This window comes from Salvelinus sp. IW2-2015, linkage group LG30, assembly GCF_002910315.2.
Source record: "Salvelinus sp. IW2-2015 linkage group LG30, ASM291031v2, whole genome shotgun sequence".
NCBI lineage: Eukaryota > Metazoa > Chordata > Actinopteri > Salmoniformes > Salmonidae > Salvelinus > Salvelinus sp. IW2-2015.
Window position 1 is genome coordinate 7,755,287 of NC_036869.1, and position 24,379 is coordinate 7,779,665.

At 41.1% G+C, this 24,379-nt stretch overlaps 1 protein-coding gene across 1 annotated transcript; it reads left to right on the forward strand.

Annotated features, from left to right (window-relative positions):
- Positions 1 to 169: 169 nt before the first annotated feature.
- Positions 170 to 18,399, forward strand: LOC111955296 (mediator of RNA polymerase II transcription subunit 10). The gene is made up of 4 exons (XM_023975490.2): positions 170 to 436; positions 1,561 to 1,644; positions 17,087 to 17,189; positions 17,663 to 18,399. Exons 1-4 carry the CDS (start codon positions 315 to 317, stop codon positions 17,756 to 17,758), a joined length of 405 nt encoding a protein of 134 aa, XP_023831258.1. The 5' UTR covers positions 170 to 314; the 3' UTR covers positions 17,759 to 18,399.
- The last annotated feature ends 5,980 nt before the right edge of the window (positions 18,400 to 24,379 follow it).

Consider the following 24,379-nt stretch of genomic DNA (forward strand, 5'->3'; position numbering starts at 1 on the left):
CGTTATCGTAAAAATGTATGAAAACAAAATGTGCTTTTTGYTATTCATTTAAGGTTAGACATGAGGTTATCAGTGTGGGTAATGTTGGGGYTAAGGTTAGTTTTAAAATCAGATTTTAAGAAGATACATTTTAGAAATAGGCGGGGTTTAGCCTTAATGATCACCTTGTGGCTGTGGTAACTAGTGACGACCCATGGGGGTCTGGGAAGTGATTAACATTGTGATGAATTGACAAAAGGCTTTGTCTGGTATTTTATATTTCCACAAATATTTTATGTTTATGAGAAATGAACACATAACGTTTTGTTGGAGACATGGCTGAGAAATTTGATAACCTCGAGGAGCATCTCGAGAAGTTCGTTGAAAATATTCGACAGATGGGAATTATCGTTAGCGACTTTCAACCTAGCAGTCAAACAGGACTCAACCAAAAACTGTAAGTGATGCCAGTTAGCTAGCTAGGTGTTTCTAGTATTACTAGCCATCATAGCTAGCCACTTAAATATGTTACTACTAACTCCCCAAGTTATCAATACACTAGAGTTGTTTACAAAAGTAAAATGATGGTTAACCAATGCTAGCTAGCCTCCACATAGTTAAGTTAGCTAGCTAGTTAGTACAGTCAATGTCATAGACCAGGGATGGGCAACTCCAGTCCTCSGGGGCCGGAGTGGTGTCACACTTTATTTAAAAAACGGAAGATCATAATTAGTTGATTAAATGGAGTCAGGCGTGTTAGTTGGGACTGGGGAAAAAGTGACACCARGCCCCCGAGGACTAAAGTTGCACATCGCGGTCATAGACACACAAAAGGGTATAAAAGACTGCACATAGTTTTTCTCTTTTACGTTTATTTAACTAGGCAAGTCGGTTAAGAACAAATTATTATTTACAATGACTGCCTACCAAAAGGCAAAAGGTCTCCTGCTGGGACAGGGACTGGGATTAAAAAACGCATCACGACAAGAGACACCACAACACTACATAAAGAGAGACCTAAGACAACATCGCGTGATAGCAACACATGACAACAACATGGTAGCAGCAACACAACATGGCAGCAGCAGAAAACATGGTACAAACATTATTGGGCACAGACAACAGCACAAAGGGCAAGAAAGTAGAGACAACAATACATAACGCAAAGCAGCCACAACTGTCAGTAAGAGTGTCCAGGATTGAGTCTTTGAATGAAGAGAGAGAACTGTCCAGTTTGAGTGTTTGTTGCAGCTCGTTCCAGTCGCTAGCTGCAGTCAACTGAAAAGAGGAGCGACCAAGGGATGTGTGTGCTTTGGGGACCTTTAACAGAATGTGGCTGTCAGAACAGGTGGAGGATGAGGGCTGCAGTAGGTATCTCAGATAGGGAGGTGTGAGGTCTAAGAGGGTTTTATAAATAAGCATCCMCCAGTGGGTCTTGCGACKGGTATACAGAGATGACCAGTTTACAGAACAGGTTAAATGCTGACAGTCATGTTGAGGTAGGAAGTTAGTTGTATGGTAGTTGTGGTTGACGATTTTGCCTGCTAGTTGTTGAAACGTCTCTACTCCTGTGCATTTCAGAAACTACATGATCACGGGACTGCAGGACATTGAGAAATGTCGCCAGCAGCTACATGAGATTAACGTTCCTCTCGAGGCTTTTGAGTGAGTAGATGTTCCAACTTAAACATACACTTTCCTTGTCTAGATCTCTAGTTTACTTTTGAAAGCCTGGGGAAGTTCTCACTCAGGAAGATGATGGAAACTAGTGACACATTGCCACTAGGGTTGGACGATTTTACCAACGAGCACACAGCAGGGCGACATGCCAATTGGCCTATTCCCTTTTTCCCATAGCCTAAATGTTCAATACATATGAGGTAGTTAGAATWTTAGCATAATGCAAGAGGACAATGTAGATTGTACAAAGAGAGGAGAGATCCAAAGCAGTGCAAATTGTCAGACGGGGCCTACAGTGGTTTTTYCCCCCTCCAATGTCTGATAATCATGGGCCTTTTACAGCGGACACTCCGTTGTCTGGCTTATTGTTTTAAAATTGTAATTTCCCTTTTTCTCCCCAATCCCCATTCGATTTGAATATGACTTTTTGGCWTAGGCATAACCTACTCTTTCATGATCAACCATCAAATTAACCTATAGGCCTAACAGAGTTCCAACTCAGACAGTTGTTTGAAAATAGCCTAAATAAAAACATASTATAGTTATGARAGAGAGAACAAATAATTGCAAGATAGACTAATCGAATAGGAAGTATAAACACACATGGTACGTTTCTGCGTTACTTGACCAAAGTGTTTGCAAAGTAAATTGTGCCGTCAGAAAATCCCTCCTTGCAAACCAAACAGCCATATATGCCAACACACAGGCTACTGTCAATAAGTTGCAGTAAATGTTACTTTGACAAGTTAAAATTATAAACTAATATTTGTAATATTGTCAGTGTTTATTATAGAAATATTGTCAGTGTTTATTAATGTCCTTGAATTGCGCAACAGGCAATCAGACATAAGCTCCCGCAGCAGCACTTTCAAAAAGTGCRAACAAAAAATAAATGAATGATGAGTCAGTGTCTGAGTTGTCTCAAACATTATTTTCAATAACTTATGAATTGTGCATTCATATAAAAGATAAACAAATTATTATTTAGCTCAAAATCAAATTTTATTGGTCACATACACGTTTAGCAAATGTTATTGCGGGTGTAGCGAAGTGCTTGCGTCTCTAGCTCCAACAGTGCAGTAATATCTAACAATTTCACAACAATACACACATCTAAGTAAAGGAATGGAATTAAGAATCTATAAATATATGGACGAGCAGTCAGAACGGCATAGACTAAGATACATTAGAATAGAATACAGTATGAGATGAATAATGCAAAATATGTGAACATTATTAAAGTGACTAGTGTTCCATTTATTAAAGTGGCCAGTGATTTCAAGTCTATGTGTATGGGCAGCAGCCTCTAATGTGTAACTGATGGCTATTTAACAGTCTGATGGCCTTGAGATAGAAGCAGTTTTTCAGTCTTCCGATCCCAGTTTTGATGCACCTGTACTGACCCCCGCCTTCTGGATGATAGTGGGGTGAACGGGCAGTGGCTCGGGTGGTTGTTGCCCTTGATGATTTTTTTGCCTTCCTGTGACATCTGGTGCTGTAAACGTCCTGGAGGGCGGGTAGTTTGCCCCCAGGGATGCGTTGGGCAGACCTCACCACCCTCTGGAGAGCCCTGCGGTTGCGAGCGGTGCAGTTGCTGTACCAGGCGGTGATACAGCCCGGCAGGATGCTCTCAATTATGCATCTGTAAAAGTTTGTAAGGGGTTTTAGGTGCCCAGACAAATTTCTTCAGCCTCCTGAGGTTGAAGAGGCGCTGTTGCACCTTCTCACCACACTGTCTGTGTGGGTGGACCATTTCAACTTGTCAGTGATGTGTACGCCGAGGAACTTGAAGCTTTCCACCTTCTCCACTGCGGCCCCGTCAATGTGGATTAGGGGGGTGCTCCCTCAGCTGTTTCCTGAAGTCTACGATCATCTCCTTTGTTTTGTTGATGTTGAGTGAGAGGTTTTTCCCTGGCACCACACTCCCAGAGCACTCACCTCTTCCCTGTAGGCTGTTTCGTCATTGTTGGTAATCAAACCTACTACTGTTGTGTCATCTGCAAACTTGATGATCGAGTTGGAGGCGTGCGTGGCCACACAGTCATGGGTGAACAGGGAATACAGGAGGGGGYTGAGCACGCACCCTTGTGGGGCCCCAGTGTTGAGGATCAGCGACGTGGAGGTGTTGTTTCCTACCCTCACCACCTGGGGGTGGCTTGTCAGGTCCAGGACCCAGGGCCTCGAGTTTAATGATGAGCTTGGAGGGTACTATGGTGTTGAATGCTGAGCTGTAGTCAATGAGCAGCATTCTTACAWTGGTATTCCTCTTGTCCAGATGGGATAGGGCAGAGTGCGATGGCGATTGCATCGTGTTAAATGTCTTACTCACATCGGTCACGGAGAAGGAGAGCCCACAGGTCTTGGTAGCAGGCTGCGTCGGTGGCACTGTGTTATCCTCAAAGCAGGCGAAAAAGGTGTTTAGCTTCWMCGGAAGCAAGATGTCAGTGTCCGCAACATGGTTGGTTTTCCTTTTGTAGTCCGTGATTGTCGGTAGACCCTGCCACAAGTCTCGTGTTTGAGCTGTTGAATTGCGACTCCACTTTGTCCCTATACTGACGTTTTGCYTGTAACATTCTTTCTAGCACTTGAATGAACATTGGCTTAGGCTAAAAATGAATGAGCCTATTATCTTTAGGCTATGCCTTTTTCCCTATCGAACTGTAAAAATCCTAAATATACACCTTTTTTTTCTCCGCCATCTACACACAATACCCCATAATGACAGTGAAAACATGTTTTTAGATTTTTWWWAAATGTATTGAAAATGMAATATCTAATTTACATAAGTATTCACACCCCTGTGTCAATACATGTTAGAATCAGCGATTACAGTTGAGTCTTTCTGGGTAAGTCTCTAAGAGGTTTGCACACCTGCATTGTGTGATATTTGCACATTATTCATTAAACATTTTTTCAAGCTCTGTCAAGTTGATCGTTGTTAGACAGCCATTTTCTCRTCTTGCCTTATAKTTTCAAGCCAATTTTAAGTCAAAACTGTAACTAGGCCACTCAGGAACATTCAATGTCGTCTTGGTAGGCAACTCCAGTGTAGATTTGGCCTTGTTTTAGGTTATTGTCCTGCTGAAAGATGAATTTCTCAGTGTGTTGGAAAATGGACTGAACCAGGTTTTTCTCCAGGGTTTTGCCTTTGCTTAGCTCTATTCAGTTTATTTTTTATCTTAAACTCCCTAGTTCTTGCCGATTTTAAAGCATATCCATAACATGATGCAGCCGACAATCATGCTTGAAAATATGACATTTACATTTACATTTAAGTCATTTAGCAGACGCTCTTATCCAGAGCGACTTACAAATTGGTGCATTCACCTTATGAAATCCAGTGGAACAACCACTTTACAATAGTGCATCTAACTCTTTTAAGGGGGAGGGGTGGGGTTAGGAGGATTACTTTATCCTAGGTATTCCTTAAAGAGGTGGGGTTTCAGGTGTCTCCGGAAGTATGACGTGTGATACTCAGTGATGAGTTGGATTTGCCCCCAAACATAACGCTTTTATTCAGGACATAAAGTTCATTTCTTTGCCACATTTTTTGCAGTTTTACTTTAGTGCCTTATTGCAAACGGGATGCATGTTTTGAATAATTGTATTATGTACAGGCTTCCTTGTCATTCTTAGTATTGTSGAGTAACTACAGTTTCCTCAGTTTTCCSCTATCACACTCATAATACYTTAACTGTTTTAAAGTCACCATTGGCTTCATGGTGAAATCCTTAAGCGGTTTCCTTCCTCTCTGGCAACTGTCGTGTCTGGCTATGCCGGATTAAGTGATATGACATGCTATTCTATAAAATCATTTCTCTGTAATTAATATTACCTGATTTAAGCTAATCAGGTAGATAATTAACTAGAAAGTCGGGGCAYYCCGAAAGAATGTTTATAGAGCTGTTATCTTCCGAATAAACTCTTAAAGACCTAGTAATCTTTTACRTCTGTAGCAGTCAATATTTAATCCTCACCTTATTTMGTTTCATCTGAAAGTTGTAAATTCTTGGTTATCTTCACAAACCCTGGCTAACAAGTTGAATCAGCAATACAAAATTTGGTTTAATTATGAATAAGAGTTCAAAGTTCATACCAAGTTGSCATGCTATATGCTCATGCTATATTCTGGCTGGTATAATCGAAATTCATCCTTCCGGCATGTAGGTCGTCACCTTCACATTGAAATTCGATGCTAATTTTGTTAAGTTCTCTAAGGTTGGCTTAGTTCTGTAGGTTGTCTTTGTCCTTTCAACGTGGGGACCTCAAGTCCACACGTCCTTGGAACAGCTTATTATCTGAGCCCTTTTAACGTAGGACTGTCGCCCTAACGTCCTCGGAACAGAAAGTTAAATTTTCGTCTAGGGCTTTATATATAGGAGGGGAGAGAAGAGCGYGTTTCATAGTTTATAACCAATGTCTGTTCACATGGGCAGGGCCACTGAGTTGAGCATAGTTCACTCATGAAAACCCAATTCTCTCATTTGGAAGCTAAAATTACATTTAATCTTTTCACAAATAGTTTCATATTTAAACATTTAAATTGCACAACAATTCCATGTGAATCTGATAAACTTGAATGTGTAGATTTTCCAAGATACAGTTTGTCGTCCTATCATCAGTAATGTCTCAGACGCCAACTGATCTGGCATCATATTCATTTAGTACCAACGCATATTTTCAGCTGGTTGGATTACCGAAATATGGTTCCGTTCCCATCTTTTGATGTCACCGGACTCTCTCTCAACGTTAACCAAGGGATTTTCAATAGTCACATCGGTAGAGTAGAGAGAGGAAAAAGGGGAAAGGTATTTATGGGGGTCATAAACCTCCCCCACTCAGGCCAACAACATCATGACACAACTAAGTTAGGAAGGAYGCCTGTATCTTTCTAGTAACTGAGTGTATTTATAGACCATCGAAATGGTCATTTAATAACTTCACCATGCTCAGATATATTCAATGTCTGCTTTTTAAGATGTTTACCYATCTACCAATAGGTGCCCTTTGCGAGTCATTGGAAAACCGCCCTGGTCTTTGTGGTTGGATCAGTGTTTGAAATTCAGTGCTCAACTGAGAGACCTTACACACAATTGTAAGTGTGGGGTACAGAGATGAGGAAGTAAAAAAAGCTGTTAAACACAATTGCACACAGAGTGAGTCCATGCAGTTTATTATGTGGCTTGTTAAGCAAATGTTTACTCCTGAACTCATTAGGCTTGCCATAACAAAGGGGTTGAATACTTGACCCAATACATTTCAGCTTTTGATTTGTWATTAATTTGTAAACATTTCCAAAAACACAATTCCACTTTGACATTATGGGGTATTGTGTGTAGGCCAGTGACACAAAATCTCAATTGTAATCAATTTTGAATGTGGAAAAAGTCAAGGGGTATGAATACTTTCTGAAAGCTGTTAAATAGCCTAAACAAAATAAGTATGAAAATAACCTACATTTGTACAAGCAAAAGTCTTTCAAGGTTTGACAGATTTTTTTTGCTTATCCTGCATTGCCTTCATTAAGTATTCAGAAATGTATTAAATAATTTTTTCCCTCATACATCTACACACAATACCCCATAATGACGAAGCAAAAACTGKTTTTTAGATTTTTTTTGCTAATATATATATATATCAAATGCAATTACATTTACCCAGGTATTCAGACCCAGTACTTTGTTGAAGCAGCGACTACAGCATCAAGTCTTCTTGGGTATGATGCTACAAGCTTGGCACACCTGTATTTGGGGAGTTTCTCCCATTCTTCTCTGCTGATCATCTCAAGCTCTCTCAGGTTGGATGGAGAGTGTTSCTGCACAGCTATTTTCAGTTCTCTTCAGAGAAGTTTGATGGGGTTCAAGTCTGGGCTCTGGCTGGGCCACTCGAGGAAATTCAGAGACTTGTACCGAAGCCACTCCTGCGTTGTCTTGGCTGTGTGCTTAGGGTTGTTGTCCTGTTGGAAGCTGAACCTTTGCCCCATTCTGAGGTCCTGAGCTCTCTGGAGCAGGTTTTCATCAATGATCTGTACTTTGCTCCATTCATCTTTCCCTCGAACCTGACTAACAGACCCTGCCGCTGAAAAACATCCCTACAGCATGATGCTGCCACTACCATGCTTCACCGTAGGGACGTTGCCAGGTTTCCTCCAGACATGACGCTTGGCCTTAAGTCTTTGGGCTGAAATCTTGTTTTCTTCAGCCCAGATGATCTTGTTTCTCATGATCTGAGAGTCTTTAGGTGCCTTTTGGCAAACTCCAAGCGGGCTGCCATGTGCCTTTTACTGAGGAGTGGCTACCTTCTGGCCGCACTACCATAAAGGCCTGATTGGTGCAGTGCTGTAGAGATGGTTGTCCTTCTAAATGTTTCTTCCATTTCCACAGTGGAACTCTAGAGCTCTGTCATACTGACCATCAGGTTCTTGGTCACCTCCCTTACCAAAGCCCTTGTCACACGATTGTTCAGTTTGGCCGGGAGGCCAGCTCTAGGAGGAGTCTTAGAGGTTCCAAACTTCTTCGATTTAAGAATGATTTTTTTTATTTTTTTATTTTACAGTTATTTTACCAGGTAAGTTGACTGAGAACACGTTCTCATTTGCAGCAACGACCTGGGGAATAGTTACAGGGGAGAGGAGGGGGATGAATGAGCCAATTGTAAACTGGGGATTAGTTCACTAGATCACTGTGTTCTTGGGGACCTTCAGAAATGTTTTGGGACCCTTCCCCAGATCTGTGCCTCGACACAGTCTTGTCTCGGAGCTCTACAGACAATTCCTTCGACCTCATGGCTTGGTTTTTGCTCTGACATGCACTGTCAACTGTTTTTATTTTTACAATTTTCTACATTGTAKAATAATAGTGAAAACATCAAAACTATGAAATAATACATATGGAATAATGTAGGAACCAAAAAAAGTGTTAAACATTTATTTACTTCTTAAGGCGTTTGAGCCAATCAGTTGTGTTGTGACAAGGTATGGGGGGTATACAGAAGATAGCCCAATTTGGTAAAAGACCAAGTACATATTATGGCAAGAAAAGCTCAAATAAGCAAAGAGAAACGACAGTCCATCATTACTTTAAGACATACAGAAAATGTCAATACAGAAAATGTCAAGAACTTTGAAAGTTTCTTCAAGTGCAGTCGCAAAAACCATCAAGTGCTATGATGAAACTGGCTCTTGTGAAGACCGTCACAGGAAAGGAAGACCCAGAGTTACCTCTGCTGCAGTGGATAAGTTCATTAGAGTTACCAGCCTCAGAAATTGCAGCCCAAATAAATTCTTCACCGAGTTCAAGTAACAGACACATCTCAACATCAACTGTTCAGAGGAGACTGCGTAAATCAGGCCTTCATGGTCCAATTATCCAATTGAAACCACTACTAAAGGACACCAATAAGAAGAAGATACTTGCTTTGGCCAAGAAACATGAGCAATGGACATTAGACCTGTGGAAATTTAGCCTTTGGTCTGGAGTCGAAACTTTAGATTTTCGGTTCCAACCACTGTCTTTGTGAGATGTGGTGTGGTTGAACAGATGATCTCCTCGTGTATAGTTCCCACCTTGAAGCATGGAGGAGGAGGTGTGATGATGTGGGGTGCTTTGCTGGTGACACTGTCTGGGATTTATTTAGAATTCAAGGCACACTTAACCAGCATGACTACCACAGCATTCTGCAGCGATACGCCATCACAGCTGGTTTGGGCTTAGTGGGACCATCATTTGTTTTCAACAGAACAATGACCCAACACACTTCCAGGCTGTGTAAGGGCTATTTGATCAAGAAGGAGAGTGATGGAGTGCCTGGCCTCCACAATCCCCCGACCTCAACCAAATTGAGGTGGTTTGGGAWAAGTCGGACTGCAGAGTGAAGWAAATGCAGCCATCAAGTGTTCAGCATATGTGGGAACTCCTTCAAGACTGTTGGAAAAGCATTCCAGGTGAAGCTGGTTGAGAGTGCCAAGAGTGTGCAAAGCTGTCATCAAAGCAAAGGGTGGCTATTTGAAGAATCTCAAATATATTTTGATTTGTTTTACACTTTTTGGGTTACTACATTATTCCATATGTTATTTCATAGTTGTGGTGCCTTCACTATTATTCTACAATGTAGAAAATAGTCAAAAGGGAAAAAAATTAAATGAGTAAACTTAAACTTTTGACCGGTAGTGTAGACAGTTGTGGGCTTTTCCAAATCATGTCCAATCAATGTAATTTTCCACAGGTGGACTCCAATCCAGTTGTAGAAACATCTCAAGGATTTTCAATTGAAACAGGATGAACCTGAGCTTAATTTCAAGTCTCATAGCAAAGGGGCTGAAWACAAAAAATTCTAAAAATCTGTTTTCGCTTTGTCATTATGGGCTATTGTGTGTAAYGTAAACTCACCCCATTCCGTACAAATGTGCGTAACCGCGACATTCAAACGAGGTTGCAAAGAAAACTAATGGGACTGTAGCGACTGTGTTGACTTCAAAATCTAGGGTGTGAACTACGTTTCTATCAAGCGTTGATCGACATGGTAATGTCTCTAGTATTGGAGTTGAAAAAACTGACCCTCCGTTACATCATGACGTGTCATGCCGTAACGTACAGCACGCATAAAGCAAGTATTTCTGTCTTACAATCTCTCTCCACCAGGTGTAGCACTTCTCTCATCATTTAAAAACAATAAATGGACAGTGACGGGGGAAGGGGGGGATACCTAGTCATTTTTTGCGTCATCACTGCATGTGATCATGACTCTCAAAGCCGCTRTTTACTTCTGAAGATCACTTTAGCACCGCACTAAAAACCTGATTCAAATTCGACACAAACCTTCAAATAGGTATGTAATGACACATTATATACACTCTTTATAGTGTTTTATTTACATTTTAGAGGCGATAAGGTGATAAGTTGGACAGATCGAGTGGGGAAAAAAGCATTTTTCCCACATCTGTCCTTCTCACTATCACGCATTAGTTTCGCTTCCCCACCCGCCATTTTTAAAAAGACCTGACGGAGCTCATTACCTTGTTGAATTATGCAGAAACGGGCAACGTGGAGCTCATGCCATTGATTGTGTTGGAAAGGGGAGAAATTGTGCCTTACAATGGTATTGACATTACAGTTGATCTGGAAGTATTACGTTTTTGGGCCGCTAAAATAAGGGCAATTGTACGGACCAAGGCGATGTACAAAAGTGAGTGAGTTTACGTTAGATTGCTGAGGATTTTTTATTTTATTTGATCCTGTTTAGAGACATTGGTAAATGTGTAGAATTGCTGGAAATTAGCTTTAAAACTGTAATGTTGGGAGGTAGGGGTTTGTTACTACGCCGATARATGAAAATATCCATCCGGACCTTTGCCACCTAGGGAATGTACCCTTTACCCTGATGATCTGTTGGCTATTCTGTAAGTGACTTGGGTCAGGTGTGCTTGCTCACCTTTTATCATTCAACCTACATCTGAAGAACTGCCAAACAGGCGAAGATGTGCTTTTCTTTCCCACCAAGTCAGCCATAGTTTTTTCTGATTTATTGTATTGCAGGCTATGCTATCGTGAAATCCCGTCACTTCCTTATTTTTTTTCAGTCTGAAACTGTTTGAAAGTAGCCTAATTGGAGAAAGTATGTCACTTAGTTTTATTTAATTTAACCCTTACTAAGCAAATGCACTTACCCAGATGATTTAAGATTAAATAACAATAGCCTACACATTATATGGCTACAGTGCATTCGGAAAGTATTCAGACCCCTTGACTTTTTCCACATTTTGTTACGTTACAGCCTTATTCTAAATTGGATGAAAGTATTTCTTTTCACCTCATCAATCTACACACAATTCCCCACAATGACAAAGCGGAAACAGGTTTTTATAAATGTTTTCCAATTTATAAAAAATGTAAATAAATTCCTTTATTTACATACACTACCGTTCAAAAGTTTGGGGTCACTGAGAAATGTCCTTGTTTWTGAAAGAAAACACATTTTTGTCCTATACAATAACATCAAATTGATCMGAAATACAATGTAGACATTGTTAATGTTGTAAATKACTATTGTAGCTGGAAACGGCTGAATTTATGGCTTATAGGTGTACGGAGGCCCATTATCAGCAACCATCACTCCTGTGTTCCAATGGCACATTGTATGCTAATCTAAGTTTATAATTTTAAAAGGCTAATTTATCATTAGAAAACCCTTTTGCAATTATGTTAGCACAGCTAAAAACTGTTGTGCTGATTTAAAGAAACAATAAAACTGGCCTCCTTTAGACTAGTTGAGTATCTGGAGCATCAGCATTTGTGGGTTTGATTACAGGCTCAAAATGGCCAGAAACAAAGAACTTTCTTCTGAAACTCGTCAGTCTATTCTTGTTCTGAGAATTGAAGGCTATTCCATGCGAGAAATTGAACGAGATCTTCAGTTTCTTGGCAATGCTGTGTACTAATCCCTTCACAGAACAGCACAAACGGGCTCTAACCAGAATAGAAAGGAGTGGGAGGCCCCGGTGCACAACTGAGCAAGAAGACAAGTATATTAGTAACTACTATTACTGTAGTTTGCTAGCTTCTTTACAAGCAATACGTTTCTATAATTAGCGGGAGTTGGATTTGGCAACTTTTTTCCTCTCCCTCCCTTGGTGCCGCACACACCGGTTCCTCTCCTCTCTCGCCCCTCTCCCACCAGCAGAAACAAGCAGAGCGTCGCAAGCAAATCTCCATTGAAGTTTTAAACATTTATTTATTTATTTTTATTTCACCTTTATTTAACCAGGTAGGCCAGTTGAGAACAAGTTCTCATTTACAACTGCGACCTGGCCAAGATAGAGCAAAGAAGTGCAACAAAAACAACAACATTGAGTTACACATAAACAAATTTACAGTCAATAGCACAGTAGAAAGTGTGTGCAAATGTAGGGAGGTAGGGCAATAAATAGGCCATAGAGGTGAAAATAATTACAATTTAGCATTAACACTGGAGTGATAGATGTGCAGATGATGATGTGCAAGTGGAGATACTGGGGTGCAAAAGCGCAAGAGGGTAAGTAATAATATAGGGATGAGGTAGTCGGGTGTGCTATTTACAGATGGGCTGTGTACAGGTACAGTGATCGGTAAGCTACTCTGACAGCTGATTCTTAAAGTTAGAGAGGGAGATATCGGACTCCAGCTTCAGAGATTTTTGCAATTCGTTCCAGTCATTGGCAGCAGAGAACAGGAAGGAAAGGTGGCCAAAGGAAGTGTTGGCTTTGGGGATGACCAGTGCAATATACCTGCTGGAGCGCGTGCTACGGGGGAGGGGGGGGTGTTGCTATGGTGACCAGTGAGCTGAGATAAGGCGGGGCTTTACCTAGCAAGGACTTATAGATGACCTGGAGCCAGTGGGTTTGGCGACGGATATGTAGTGAGGGCCAGCCAACGAGAACATACAGGTCGCAGTGGTGGGTAGTATATGGAGCTTTGGTGATAAAACGGATGGCACTGTGATAGACTTCATCCAGTTTGCTGAGTAGAGTGTTATTTTGTAATTTTGTAAAATGACATCGCCGAAGTCCAGTGTTGGTAGGATAGTCCGTTTTTCGAGGSTATGTTTGGCGGCATGAGTGAAGCAGGCTTTGTTGCGAAATAGGAAGCCGATTCTAGATTTAATTTTGGATTGGAGATGCATAATGTGAGTCTGGAAGGAGAGTTTACAGTCTAACCAGTCACCTAGGTATTTGTAGTTGTCCACATATTCTAGGTCAGAACCGTCCAGAGTAGTGATGCGGGAGGGTGCGGGCAGCAATCGGTTGAAGAGCATGCACTTAGTTTTACTAGCATTTAAAAGCAGTTGGAGGCCACGGAAGGAGTGTTGTATGGCGTTGAAGCTCGTTTGGAGGWTTGTTAGCACAGTGTCCAAAAAAGGGCCAGATGTATACAGAATGGTGTCGTCTGCGTAGAGGTGGATCAGAGAATCACCAGCAGCAAGAGCGACATCATTGATATATACAGAGAAAAGAGTCGGCCCGAGAATTGAACCCTGTGGCACCCCCATAGAGATTGCCAGAGGTCCGGACAACAGGCCCTCCGATTTGACACACTGAACTCTCTCTGAGAAGTAGTTGATGAACCAGGCGAAGCAGTCATTTGAGAAGCCAAGGCTATTGAGTCTGCCGATAAGAATGCGGTGATTGACAGAGTCGAAAGCCTTGGCCAGGTCGATGAAGACTGCTGCACAGTACTGTCTTTTATCGATGGCCGTTATGATATTGTTTAGGACCTTGAGCATGGCTGAGGTGCACCCATGACCAGCTTGGAAACCAGATTGCATAGTGGAGAAGGTACGGTGGGATTCAAAATGGTCGGTGATCTGTTTATTAACTTGGCTTTCGAAGATTTTAGAAAGGCAGGGCAGGATGGATTTAGGTCTATAACAGTTTGGGTCTAGAGTGTCTCCCCCTTTGAAGAGGGGGATGACCGCGGCAGCTTTCCAATCTTTGTGGATCTCAGACGATACGAAAGAGAGGTTGCATAGGTTAGTAATAGGGGTTGCAACAATTTCGGCAGATAATTTTAGAGCGGGTCCAGATTGTCTAGCCCAGCTGATTTGTAGGGATCCAGATTTTGCAGTTCTTTCAGAACATCAACTGTCTGGATTTGGGTGGAGAAGCAGGTATCCTGGAAGGGGGTGTGAAGATGTTGGCTGGGGTAGGGGTAGCCAGGTGAAAAGCATGGCCAGCCGTGGTAAAATGCATGAAACCAATGCTTTTACGGTTACAGAAGTCAACAAATGAGAGCGCCTGGGGAATGGGAGTGATGCTGGGGGCTGCAGGGCCTGGGTTAAGTTCTACATCACCAGAGGAAGATAGAGATCCTGGTTAAGTAGGATAAGAGAACGGCTAAAGCCTWAAAGAACTGGTTGTCTCGTGGGTTTCGGAACAGAGAGTAAAAGGAGCAGCTTTCTGGGCGCGGTAGAATAGATTCAAGACATACTGTACAGACAAGGGTATGGTAGGATGTGAGTAGGTAATCCTAGGCATTGAGTGATGATGAGAGAGGTTTCTAGAGGTCTCTAGAGGCACCATTTTAAGCCAGGTGCGGTAGAGTTGGGGTAGAGGTTGACCGATTTATGATTTTTTTACGCCGATACAGATTATTGGAGGACCAAAAATAACCGATACCGATTAATCGGACGATTTTTATATATGTATTTGTAATAATGACAATTACAACAATACTGAATGAAAACTTATTTTAACTTAATACATAAGTAAAATCTATTTAGTCTCAAATAAATAATGAAACATGTTCAATTTGGTTTAAATAATGCAAAACCGTTTTGGAGAAGAAAGTAAAAGTGCAATATGTGCCATGTAAAAAAGGTTAAATTCCATTTAAAAACATTTAAATTCCTTGCTCAGAACATGAGAACATATGAAAGCTGGTGGTTCCTTTTAACATGAGTCTTCAATATTCCCAGGTAAGAAGTTTTAGGTTGTAGTTATTATAGGAATTTATAGGACTATTTCTCTCTATACCATTTGTATTTCATATACCTTTGACTATTGGATGTTCTTATAGGCACTATAGTATTGCCAGCCTAATCTTGGGCGTTGATAGGCTTGAAGTCATTAACAGAGCTGTGCTTCAAGCATTGCGAAGAGCTGCTCTCAAATGCAGGAAAGTGCTGTTTGAATGAATGCTTATGTATCAGTGTGATGTTGTTCCCCTAGATTATGTACCAAGTTGCACACAAGGACCAATTCAAATAGTCCAGGTCAAGAGGGGATGTTAATAATTTGATAATAATAATAATTCTGTGTGTTTTTTAAATTTAATTACAGCTGCATAGCTAATGTTATTTTTTGGTGAACAAACACTTTTTCATATCAATTTTGTACATAACACGTGATTGTAAAAGTTTTGTATATTTTGGTTTGGCCCATCGCGGGTTATCTGTATTTCCGTACCCCCTTATTGTTCTCTTTTGCCTGACCTTTGGCTAGCAAGGTGCCTGAGAGCTGCTTCGTGTGCAGGGCAAATAAAAATAATTCAACCAGCAGACCTCCAGTTGTGGCAGTGTCCTAATTAAAAGTACACAACGCAGAACGAACCACGCTACACTTATGAGCTTGCTGCTGCCTACCACCGCTCAGTCAGACTTCTCTATCAAATATCAAATCATAGACTTAATTATAATATAATAAACCCACAAATTACAAGCCTTAGGTCATTAATATGGTCAAATCCGGAAACTATCATTTCGAAAAACAAAACGTTTATTCTTTCAGTGAAATACGGAATCGTTCCGTATTTTATCGAACGGGTTGCAACCCTAAGTCTAAATATTGCTGTTACATTGCACAACCTTCAATGTTATGTCATAATTATGTAAAATTCTGGCAAATTAATTACGGTCTTTGTTAGGAAGAAATGGTTCACACAGTTCGCATTGAGCCAGTCGTTCCTAAATGCTGCATATACCGTGACTCTGCTTACACTGAACGCAAGCAAAGTGACACAAATTCCCTAGTTAATATTGCCTGCAAACATGAATTTTTTTAAACGAATTATGCAGGTTTAAAAAAATATATACTTGTGTATTGATTTTAAGAAAGGCATTGATGTTTATGGTTATAACTTGTGACATTGATGATACGATTGTGCTTTTTTCGCAAATGCACTTTTGTTACATCACCCATTTGGCTAAGTATTCTGTGATTCGATGATAAATTAACAGGCACCACATTGATTATATTTAACACAGGACAAGCTAGTTAAACTAGTAATATCATCAACCATGTGCAGTTAACTAGTGATTATGTTAAGATTGATAGTTTTTTATAAGATCATTTTAATGCTAGCTAGCAACTTACCTTGGCTCCTTGCTGCACTCGTGTAACAGGTGGTCAGCCTGCAACGCAGTCTCCTCGTGGATTGCAATATAATTGGCCATAATCGGCCTCCAAAAATACCGATTATGAAAACTTGAAATCGGACCTAATTAATTGACCTTGCCGATTAATCGGTCGACCTCTAATGTGGGGGGTGGAACATAAGGGCTAGCTAAGGCATATTGAGCAGGGCTGGAGGCTCTACAGTGAAATAAGACAGAAATTACTAACCTAAACAGCAATAGACAAGGCTTATTGACATTAGGGAAAGGCATGCATTTTGACTATCCGGATAGCCCAAAAAATATATTATTTGAATAGTGAAGTGCGTTTCAAATGCCCATCCCTTGCTCTCATTCAAATGCAAAATCCAATAGTTAATTTCTCCAGACTTCTAATAGTCAAGTCAACGAGATTAGTTTTCGGAGGATGGCCACGCTAGACTACGGTGAGCATAACGGAAGGACAGTCAACTATGTACCAGCACTTTCTCTCCCTCAGATCTCCACTTGGCCACAGACCCTCAGCCTAACTCAGCTGATGTAATGTTTTGTCTTGTGTTGTCAGATACATAGACCAGGGGCGTAACCCCCAGCTGTACACTAAGGAGTGTCTGGAAAGGGCCCTGGCCAAGAACGAGCAGGTCAAAGGAAAGATTGACACCATGACGGTAAGTGGCAGTAGATTCAAGCCTAATAACGGCCTAGAAATTGAAGATCAGTACATTGAGGAAATTACTTGATGACAAATAGTCTTGGTTACACTTTAGTCAAAGCCTTCTGGTACAATGCATTAGGGTGTGATTATAAGGTAGCCTAGTGGGTTAGAGTGTTTGGCCAGTAACCAAAAGGTTGCTGGAATTAATTGCTGACAAGGTAAAAATCTGTCGTTCTGCCCCTGAGCAAGGCAGTTAACCCACTGTTCCCCGGTAGGCCGTCATTGTAAATAACAATTAGTTCTTAACTGGCTTGTCTAGTTAAATAGAAATATATATATATATWTWTTTTTTGTAATAATGCATTCTAAGATGTGTCCTAAGCATATACAGTATAACACCATCAGAACCATAAAGATCCAGACTAAATAACAGTAAATAATCTACAGCTTCAACCTCTGACCCCTCTGTTCTGTCTTTGGTTGCAGAAATTCAAGAGCCTGCTGATCTCTGAGCTGGGGAAGGTGTTTCCAGAAGAGATGACCAAGTACAAGGCTATCCACGGAGATGACCCCCCCTCATAGTGACCCTTGACCTTTAATCCCCCTGACCCTTAACCCCCTGCTTAAAGCCACAGTGGGGTCTCACTCAGCAGGATCAATGAGTCAACCTGATGACATATATTAATATTCAGGGAATATTCATGAAAAAAGTGGGTTGACGTTGAGAAATAGATTGAGAGCGTGGTAGAGGTAGTTGGAGGAGCAATTCTTTGTTCCGGTGGGAAGTGTAATGTGGCAAGGATGCTTTATGGATGGGTTCCAAAAAATCATAAAAGGAGCTAGAGCTGAGGATTTGATAGGAAGAACTGTCAGCCAGGAACGTATTGCCTTTTTCGAGTTTCTTTTAGTTGTATTGGAAATATGACATTTTCTCAATCTGATATCTGGCAAACTGTTTCCTCATGCTGTGTTGAGATCCCACCTACAAGGTGTACATAATGTTTATACTCATACAGAACCTTTTTTATAGAGACTTAAACATCATTGTACAACACTGCAGACCTGGACTGTGACTCCGTTTTGTATCAAGCTCAGGTATCAAAAGGGGTCTTGTTCATGGGCAAGAAACTAGCCCAGAGGTTTGCAACCCTCAATTTGTTTTGATTTTATCTTGTTAGTTTTAGTTTTTGTTGTTTTGCAAATAAATGGGCTTGTGATTGAAAGATTAGTCTGGTATTTACTGCCATGCTAGCGCCTTGTAGACCACAATTCATGAACAGAGACTTACAATTAAAGTTCAATGTATAAGAAGTAAAGGCGTCAATGTCACATTATATTCTTTCACACAAGGGTCAAATCACCAAGGACGTTACATTGTAAGAGGTTGTGTTCAGTGGGCATTAAAGAAGGAAAAGGGATATTTTTTCTTTTTAACCAATAGAATTTGTCAAATGGAAATGCTTTTCAATTTCTCTTTTCCATTTGGAAACATTCTCTCCCTACAGTATGTGGCCAAATCAGACCATCACCATGGTGAAGGGGGTACGCGAGCGCATACTTTCTGTGGTGTGGAGTTGTTTTGAGACAGATGCTCCAGAAGCGTGGAGCCTTCAGGACCAGGGAACCGTCATCCGGGTAGGTCATGGCCCAGCATGCCGCCTCCTGCTGGGGAAGAGAGACAGGGACACTCCCCCTGAGCCTGAAGACCAACTCCCTGGGGTGGGGGGGAGCAGGATGTTCCCTATTATTATGTCCAGTGAAGCAGGGGGTTTTATTCATCTTGAAGACTGGGAGCCTGGTCACCGGATTAGAAAGACGAAGACAACGGGATAGAATGGAGACTTTATTGTCAACTACAAGACCTTAAGACAAATCACTGCAAACAATAGGAAAGATTGAACATGCATGCTGTAGCTTCAAGATGTTTGCATCCAATTAAACAAAGCAAAGCATACATTATTTTTGAAATACTTTGCACCAAAAAAGGACGTAATATGTTTGACCTTAAACACCTTACCCCAGTTGTACACTGAGCAAAAATATAAATGCAACATGCAACAATGTCAGATTTTACTGAGTTACAGTAAATATAAGGAAATCAGTCAATTGAAATACTTTCATTAGGCCCTAATCTATGGATTTCATATGACTGAGAATACAGATATGCATCTGTTGCTCACAGATACAGTACCTTGAAAAAAAAGGTAGGGGCGTGGATCAGAACCTGTCAGTGTCTGGTGTGACCACCATTTGCCTCATGTAACACGACACATCTCCTTCACAAAGAGTTGTTGTCCCACTCCTCTTCAATGGCTGTGCAAAGTTGCTGATTATTGGCAGGAACTGGAACACGCTGTCTCACATGTCGATCCAGAGCATCCCAAACATGCTCAATGGTTGACATGTCTGGTGAGTATGCAGGCCATGGACAAACGGATGTTTTCAGCTGAATTGCACAACAATGGGCCTCAGGATCTCGCCACGGTATCTTTGTGCATTCAAATTGCCTTCAATAAAATGGAATTGTGTTCGTTATCTGTAGCTTATGCCCACCCATACCATAACCCCACTGCCACCATCAGCAAACCGCTTGCCCACACAATGCTTTACACGTAGTCTGTGGTTGGAGACACTGCCAAATTCTCTTAAAATGAGGTGGCTTATGGTAGAGAAATTAGCATTGAATTCTCTGGCAACAGCTCTGTTGGACATTCCTGCAGTCAGAATGCCAATTGCATGCTCCCTCAACTTGAGACATCTGTGGCATTGTTGTGTGACAGAACTGCACATTTTAGAGTTGCCTTTTATTGTCCCCCTCATGCTATTTAATCAGCTTTTTTATATGCCACACCTGTTAGGCGGATGGATTATCTTGGCAAAAGAGAAATGCTCACTAACAGGGATATAAACAAATTTGTGGACAAAATTTGAGAAGCTTTTTGTGTGTATGGAAAATGACTGGGATCTTGTATTTCAGCTCATGACCTACACATGGGCCCAACACTTTACATGTTGCATTTTTATTTTTGTTCAGTGTAGATGCCTGGTTGCTTAGTAATTGGCACGTTAGTGACAGAGACCTCAGTGCTGTCTTCAGACATGACAATGCAATCTGTCCTCAGGGGAACMGGTGGTGTCATATGTGCGGGGGCATCTTTGTTTAATTATCTTCCTCTTATCTTTCTCCTCATCTTCCTCCCCTACCTCGCTTTGTCCTATACTTGTTATATGCCGTCAGCATTTCGCGCTCCTCTCTTCAGGTGTTTTTTTTAATCACCTGCAATGACGCATCATAGGTCAAGCGTAAACCTTTCAGTCAACAAGTGTCGACCTTATAGTGAAATGCTTACTTACAAGCCCTAACCAACAGTGCAGTTTGAGATTTTTTTTAATAATACCTACAAAAAATAAGAATAAGAAATCAAAGTATAATAATTAAAGAGCAGCAGTAAAATAACAATATTGAGACTATATACAAGGGGTACCCGTACAGAGTCAGCGTGCGGGTGCACCGGTTAGTCGAGGTAATATGTACATGTAGGTAGAGTTGTTAAAGTGACTATGCATAGAAGTTCAGGAGTCTTTTGGCTTGAGGGTAGAAGCTGTTTAGAAGCCTCTTGGACCTAGACTTGGCCTTCCGGTACTGCTTGCCATGCGGTAACAGAGAGAACAGTCTATGACTAGGGTGGCTGGAGTCTTTGACAATTTTTAGGGCCTTCCGCTGACACCGCCTTGTATAGAGGTCCTGGATGGCAGGAAGCTTGGCCCCAGTGATGCACTGGGTGAGTGGTGCTGGCTTTGTGCATGTGTGAATTACTTGTTTGAGGTAACAGTTTTTCTTCCTCTGTTTCACTCCTCGTGTGCACGCAGGCTAGTCGCCCCCGAATCAAACATTCTCGACCGTTACCTAGGTTACCTACCTCCTCTCTTTTATGATGGCCACATTCCTTTTTCTGTCTGTCTTCAGCATTCCCCTAGGAGTGAGACAGAAAGAGAGCGGGAATGTGAGGTTTCTTGATTGAAATAGTCTTTCTGCTAGAGGTGGATCCCCTTGCTCTTTGTTATATGCAGTTCCTGGCCTTGAGTAACTTTTATAACACTGAATGCTATCTAGTTCAATGAGAGTACTGAAAATAATAATGGTTGTTCCAAACAGTTCCATTTATTAGATCAAGTATAAACCGTATTCCTATTGTAAACTATAGATGGCAAATGTAGAAAGTAGTGTTAAGTAATTAAAGCAACATAATTCAAAATCTTCTCTCTCTGTTTTTGTTACAGCCTGAATTCAAAATGGGTTGAATAGTGTTTTGTTCTCACCCATGTACACATAATACCACATAATGAAAGTAAAAATATGTTTTTAGAAAATCTTGCTAATGAAATACAAACATTTACATTAGTATTACGTAAGTACACCCCTGAGTCAATATTTTGTAGAAGCACCTTTGGCAGAGTATGTGAGTGGAGTTGTAGGAAATCCAGCTCATTACTCATGGAGCTGTGCTTCTGGTGCCCCATGTCCTTTCCAACCGCTCTGCACTCACAGGGAAAAACTGCTGCTCCAAATTCGCTCCATTCACAATTGAACCAACACCCATCTATTTTTGTGACTACCTGGACCTACCATTTGGTTTTGAAGTATGGAAACCAAACCATATGATTTGAATGACAAGTATTTGAATAAACATGAAAAGGTGAATGTAAGAACCGCTCACAATTTCAAATAGCCTACATGTCATATTAAACAGCATCTAAACACTCTAAATAGGTCAGGAGCCAGACAGGGAGCCTAAGAAGGAACGGAGAGKCAWTAAAATGCAAATTAATTACTTAAAAATCATACAATATGATTTTCTGGATTTTTGTTTTAGATTCCGTCTCTCACAGTTGAAGTGTACCTATGATAAAAAGTACAGACCTCTACATGCTTTCTAAGTAGAAAAACCTGCAAAATCGGCAGTGTATCAAATACTTGTTCTCCCCACGGTATGTGTACAGTACCAGTCAAAAGTTTGGACACATTCAAGGGTTTTTCTTTATTTTTTATTATTTTCTACATTGTAGGATAATAGTGAAGACATCAACACTATTAAATAACACATATGGAATCATGTAGTAACCCAAAAAGTGTTAAACAAATCCAAATATATTTTAGGTTCTTCAAAGTAGCCACCCTTTGCCTTGATGACAGCTTTGCACACTCTTGGCATTCTCTCAACCAGCTTCACCTGGAATACTTTTCCAACAGTCTTGAAGGAGTTCCCACATATGCTGAATACTTGTTGGCTGTTTTTCTTTCACTCTGCGGTCCAACTCATCCTAAACCATCTCAATTGGGACGAGGCCGGGTGATTGTGGAAGCCAGGTCATCTGATGCAGCACTCCATCATTCTACTTCCTGGTCAAATAGCCCTTACACAGCCTGGAGGTGTGTTGGGTCATTGTCCTGTTGAAAAACAAATGATAGTCCAACTAAGCGCAAACCAGATGGGATGGCATATCGCTGCAGAATGCTGTGGTAGCCATGCTGGTTAAGTGTGCCTTGAATTTTAAATAAATCACAGACAGTGTCACCAGCAAAGCACACCCACTCCATGACACCTCCTCCATGCTTCACGGTGGGAACCACACATGCGGAGATCATCCGTTCACCTAYTCTGCGTCTCACAAAGACATGGTGKTTGTAACCAAAAATCTCAAATTTGGACTCATCAGACCAAAGGACAGATTTCCACCGGTCTAATGTCCATTGCTCGTGTTTCTTGGCCCACGCAAGTCTCTTCTTCTTATTGGTGTCCTTTAGTAGTGGTTTCTTTGCAGCAACTGGACCATGAAGGCCTGATTTACACAGTCTCCTCTGAACAGTTGATGTTGAGATGTGTCTGTTACTTGAACTCRGTGAAGCATTTATTTGGGCTGTAATTTCTGGTTACTCTAATGAACTTATCCTCTGCAGCAGAGGTAACTGGGTCTTCCCTTCCTGTGGCGGTCCTCATGAGAGCCAGTTTCATCATAGCGCTTGACGGTTTTGTGACTGCACTTGAAGAAACCTTCAAAGTTCTTGCCATTTTCCGGATTGACTGACCTTCATGTCTTAAAGTACTGATGGACTGTAATTTCTCTTTTCTTATTTGAGCTGTTCTTGCCATAATATGGACTTTGTCTTTTACCAAATAGGGCTATCTTCTGTATATCACTCCAACCTGGACACAACTGATTGGTTCAAACGAWTTCAGAAGGAAAGAAATTCCACAAATTAACATTTAAGAAGGCACACCTGTTAAGTGAAATGYATTCCAGGTGACTACCTCATGAAGCTGGTTGAGAGAATGCCAAGAGTGTGCAAAGCTGCTATCAAGGCAAAGGGTGGCTACTTTGAAGATTCTCAAATCAAATATAATTTGATTTGTTTAACACTTTTTTTGGTAACTGCATGATTCCACATGGGTTATTTCATAGTTTTGATGTCTTCACTATTATTCTACAATGTAGGAAATAGTAAAAATAAAGAAAAACCATTGAATGAGAAGGTGTCCAAACTTTTGACTGGTACTGTAGGCCTAAAGGTTTTTACGCAAAATAACCCAATCAAAACGGAAAGCTCCTTGTTAAATTGGAATATGCCAGGCATATTGGCCCAAAATCAATTATGACCTATTGTATAGACAATAGAACAGAAATTAAATAAACTTTTAAGAGATCAGATGTTTTTGTTTATAAATACTTTGCTACAAGGACACACTTAATTAGCTACTGACCTTGATCYTTTCTTTTAGCATATGCATGTAGTAAGTACACCATCATGCTTTCGGGATGTGTCTTTTCAGGTTCCACAATGATTCTTTGTGGACACTACATCACCGCACTCCCTCTCTTGCGCTTGGTCGTCATCTTTGTAAGTCACCTTGATTTTGCACCTGTGTGTTTTATCAGCTTCTTTATGAAAATATGTAGTAAACTCCATGACAGTAACTAAAGCAWGGGGCTATAGCAGCACACAAGTAGACTACAGATGCATGCTGGGACGGGCATGCCCTGAGTTCATGAAGTGGGTGCTACTGGAGCGCTATTGACACAACATTGGAGCGGGCAAGAAGGCTGACGCTCCAGCCTTTGGAAATACCACTCTGTGCTCCAGTCAAATTGGTTACACTGCTCCAGCTCCMCTCCACTCGCATACTCTGCAGCTGTGAGTCTTTC

Excerpts from the sequence above, each read along its gene's own strand:
- LOC111955296 (XM_023975490.2), top strand. The coding sequence starts at position 315 with ATGGCTGAGAAATTTGATAACCTCGAGGAGCATCTCGAGAAGTTCGTT. Across the intron at positions 1,645-17,086 it reads GTTCCTCTCGAGGCTTTTGA|ATACATAGACCAGGGGCGTA; the intron begins GTGAGTAGATGT and ends TTGTGTTGTCAG. Across the intron at positions 17,190-17,662 it reads GAAAGATTGACACCATGACG|AAATTCAAGAGCCTGCTGAT; the intron begins GTAAGTGGCAGT and ends CTTTGGTTGCAG.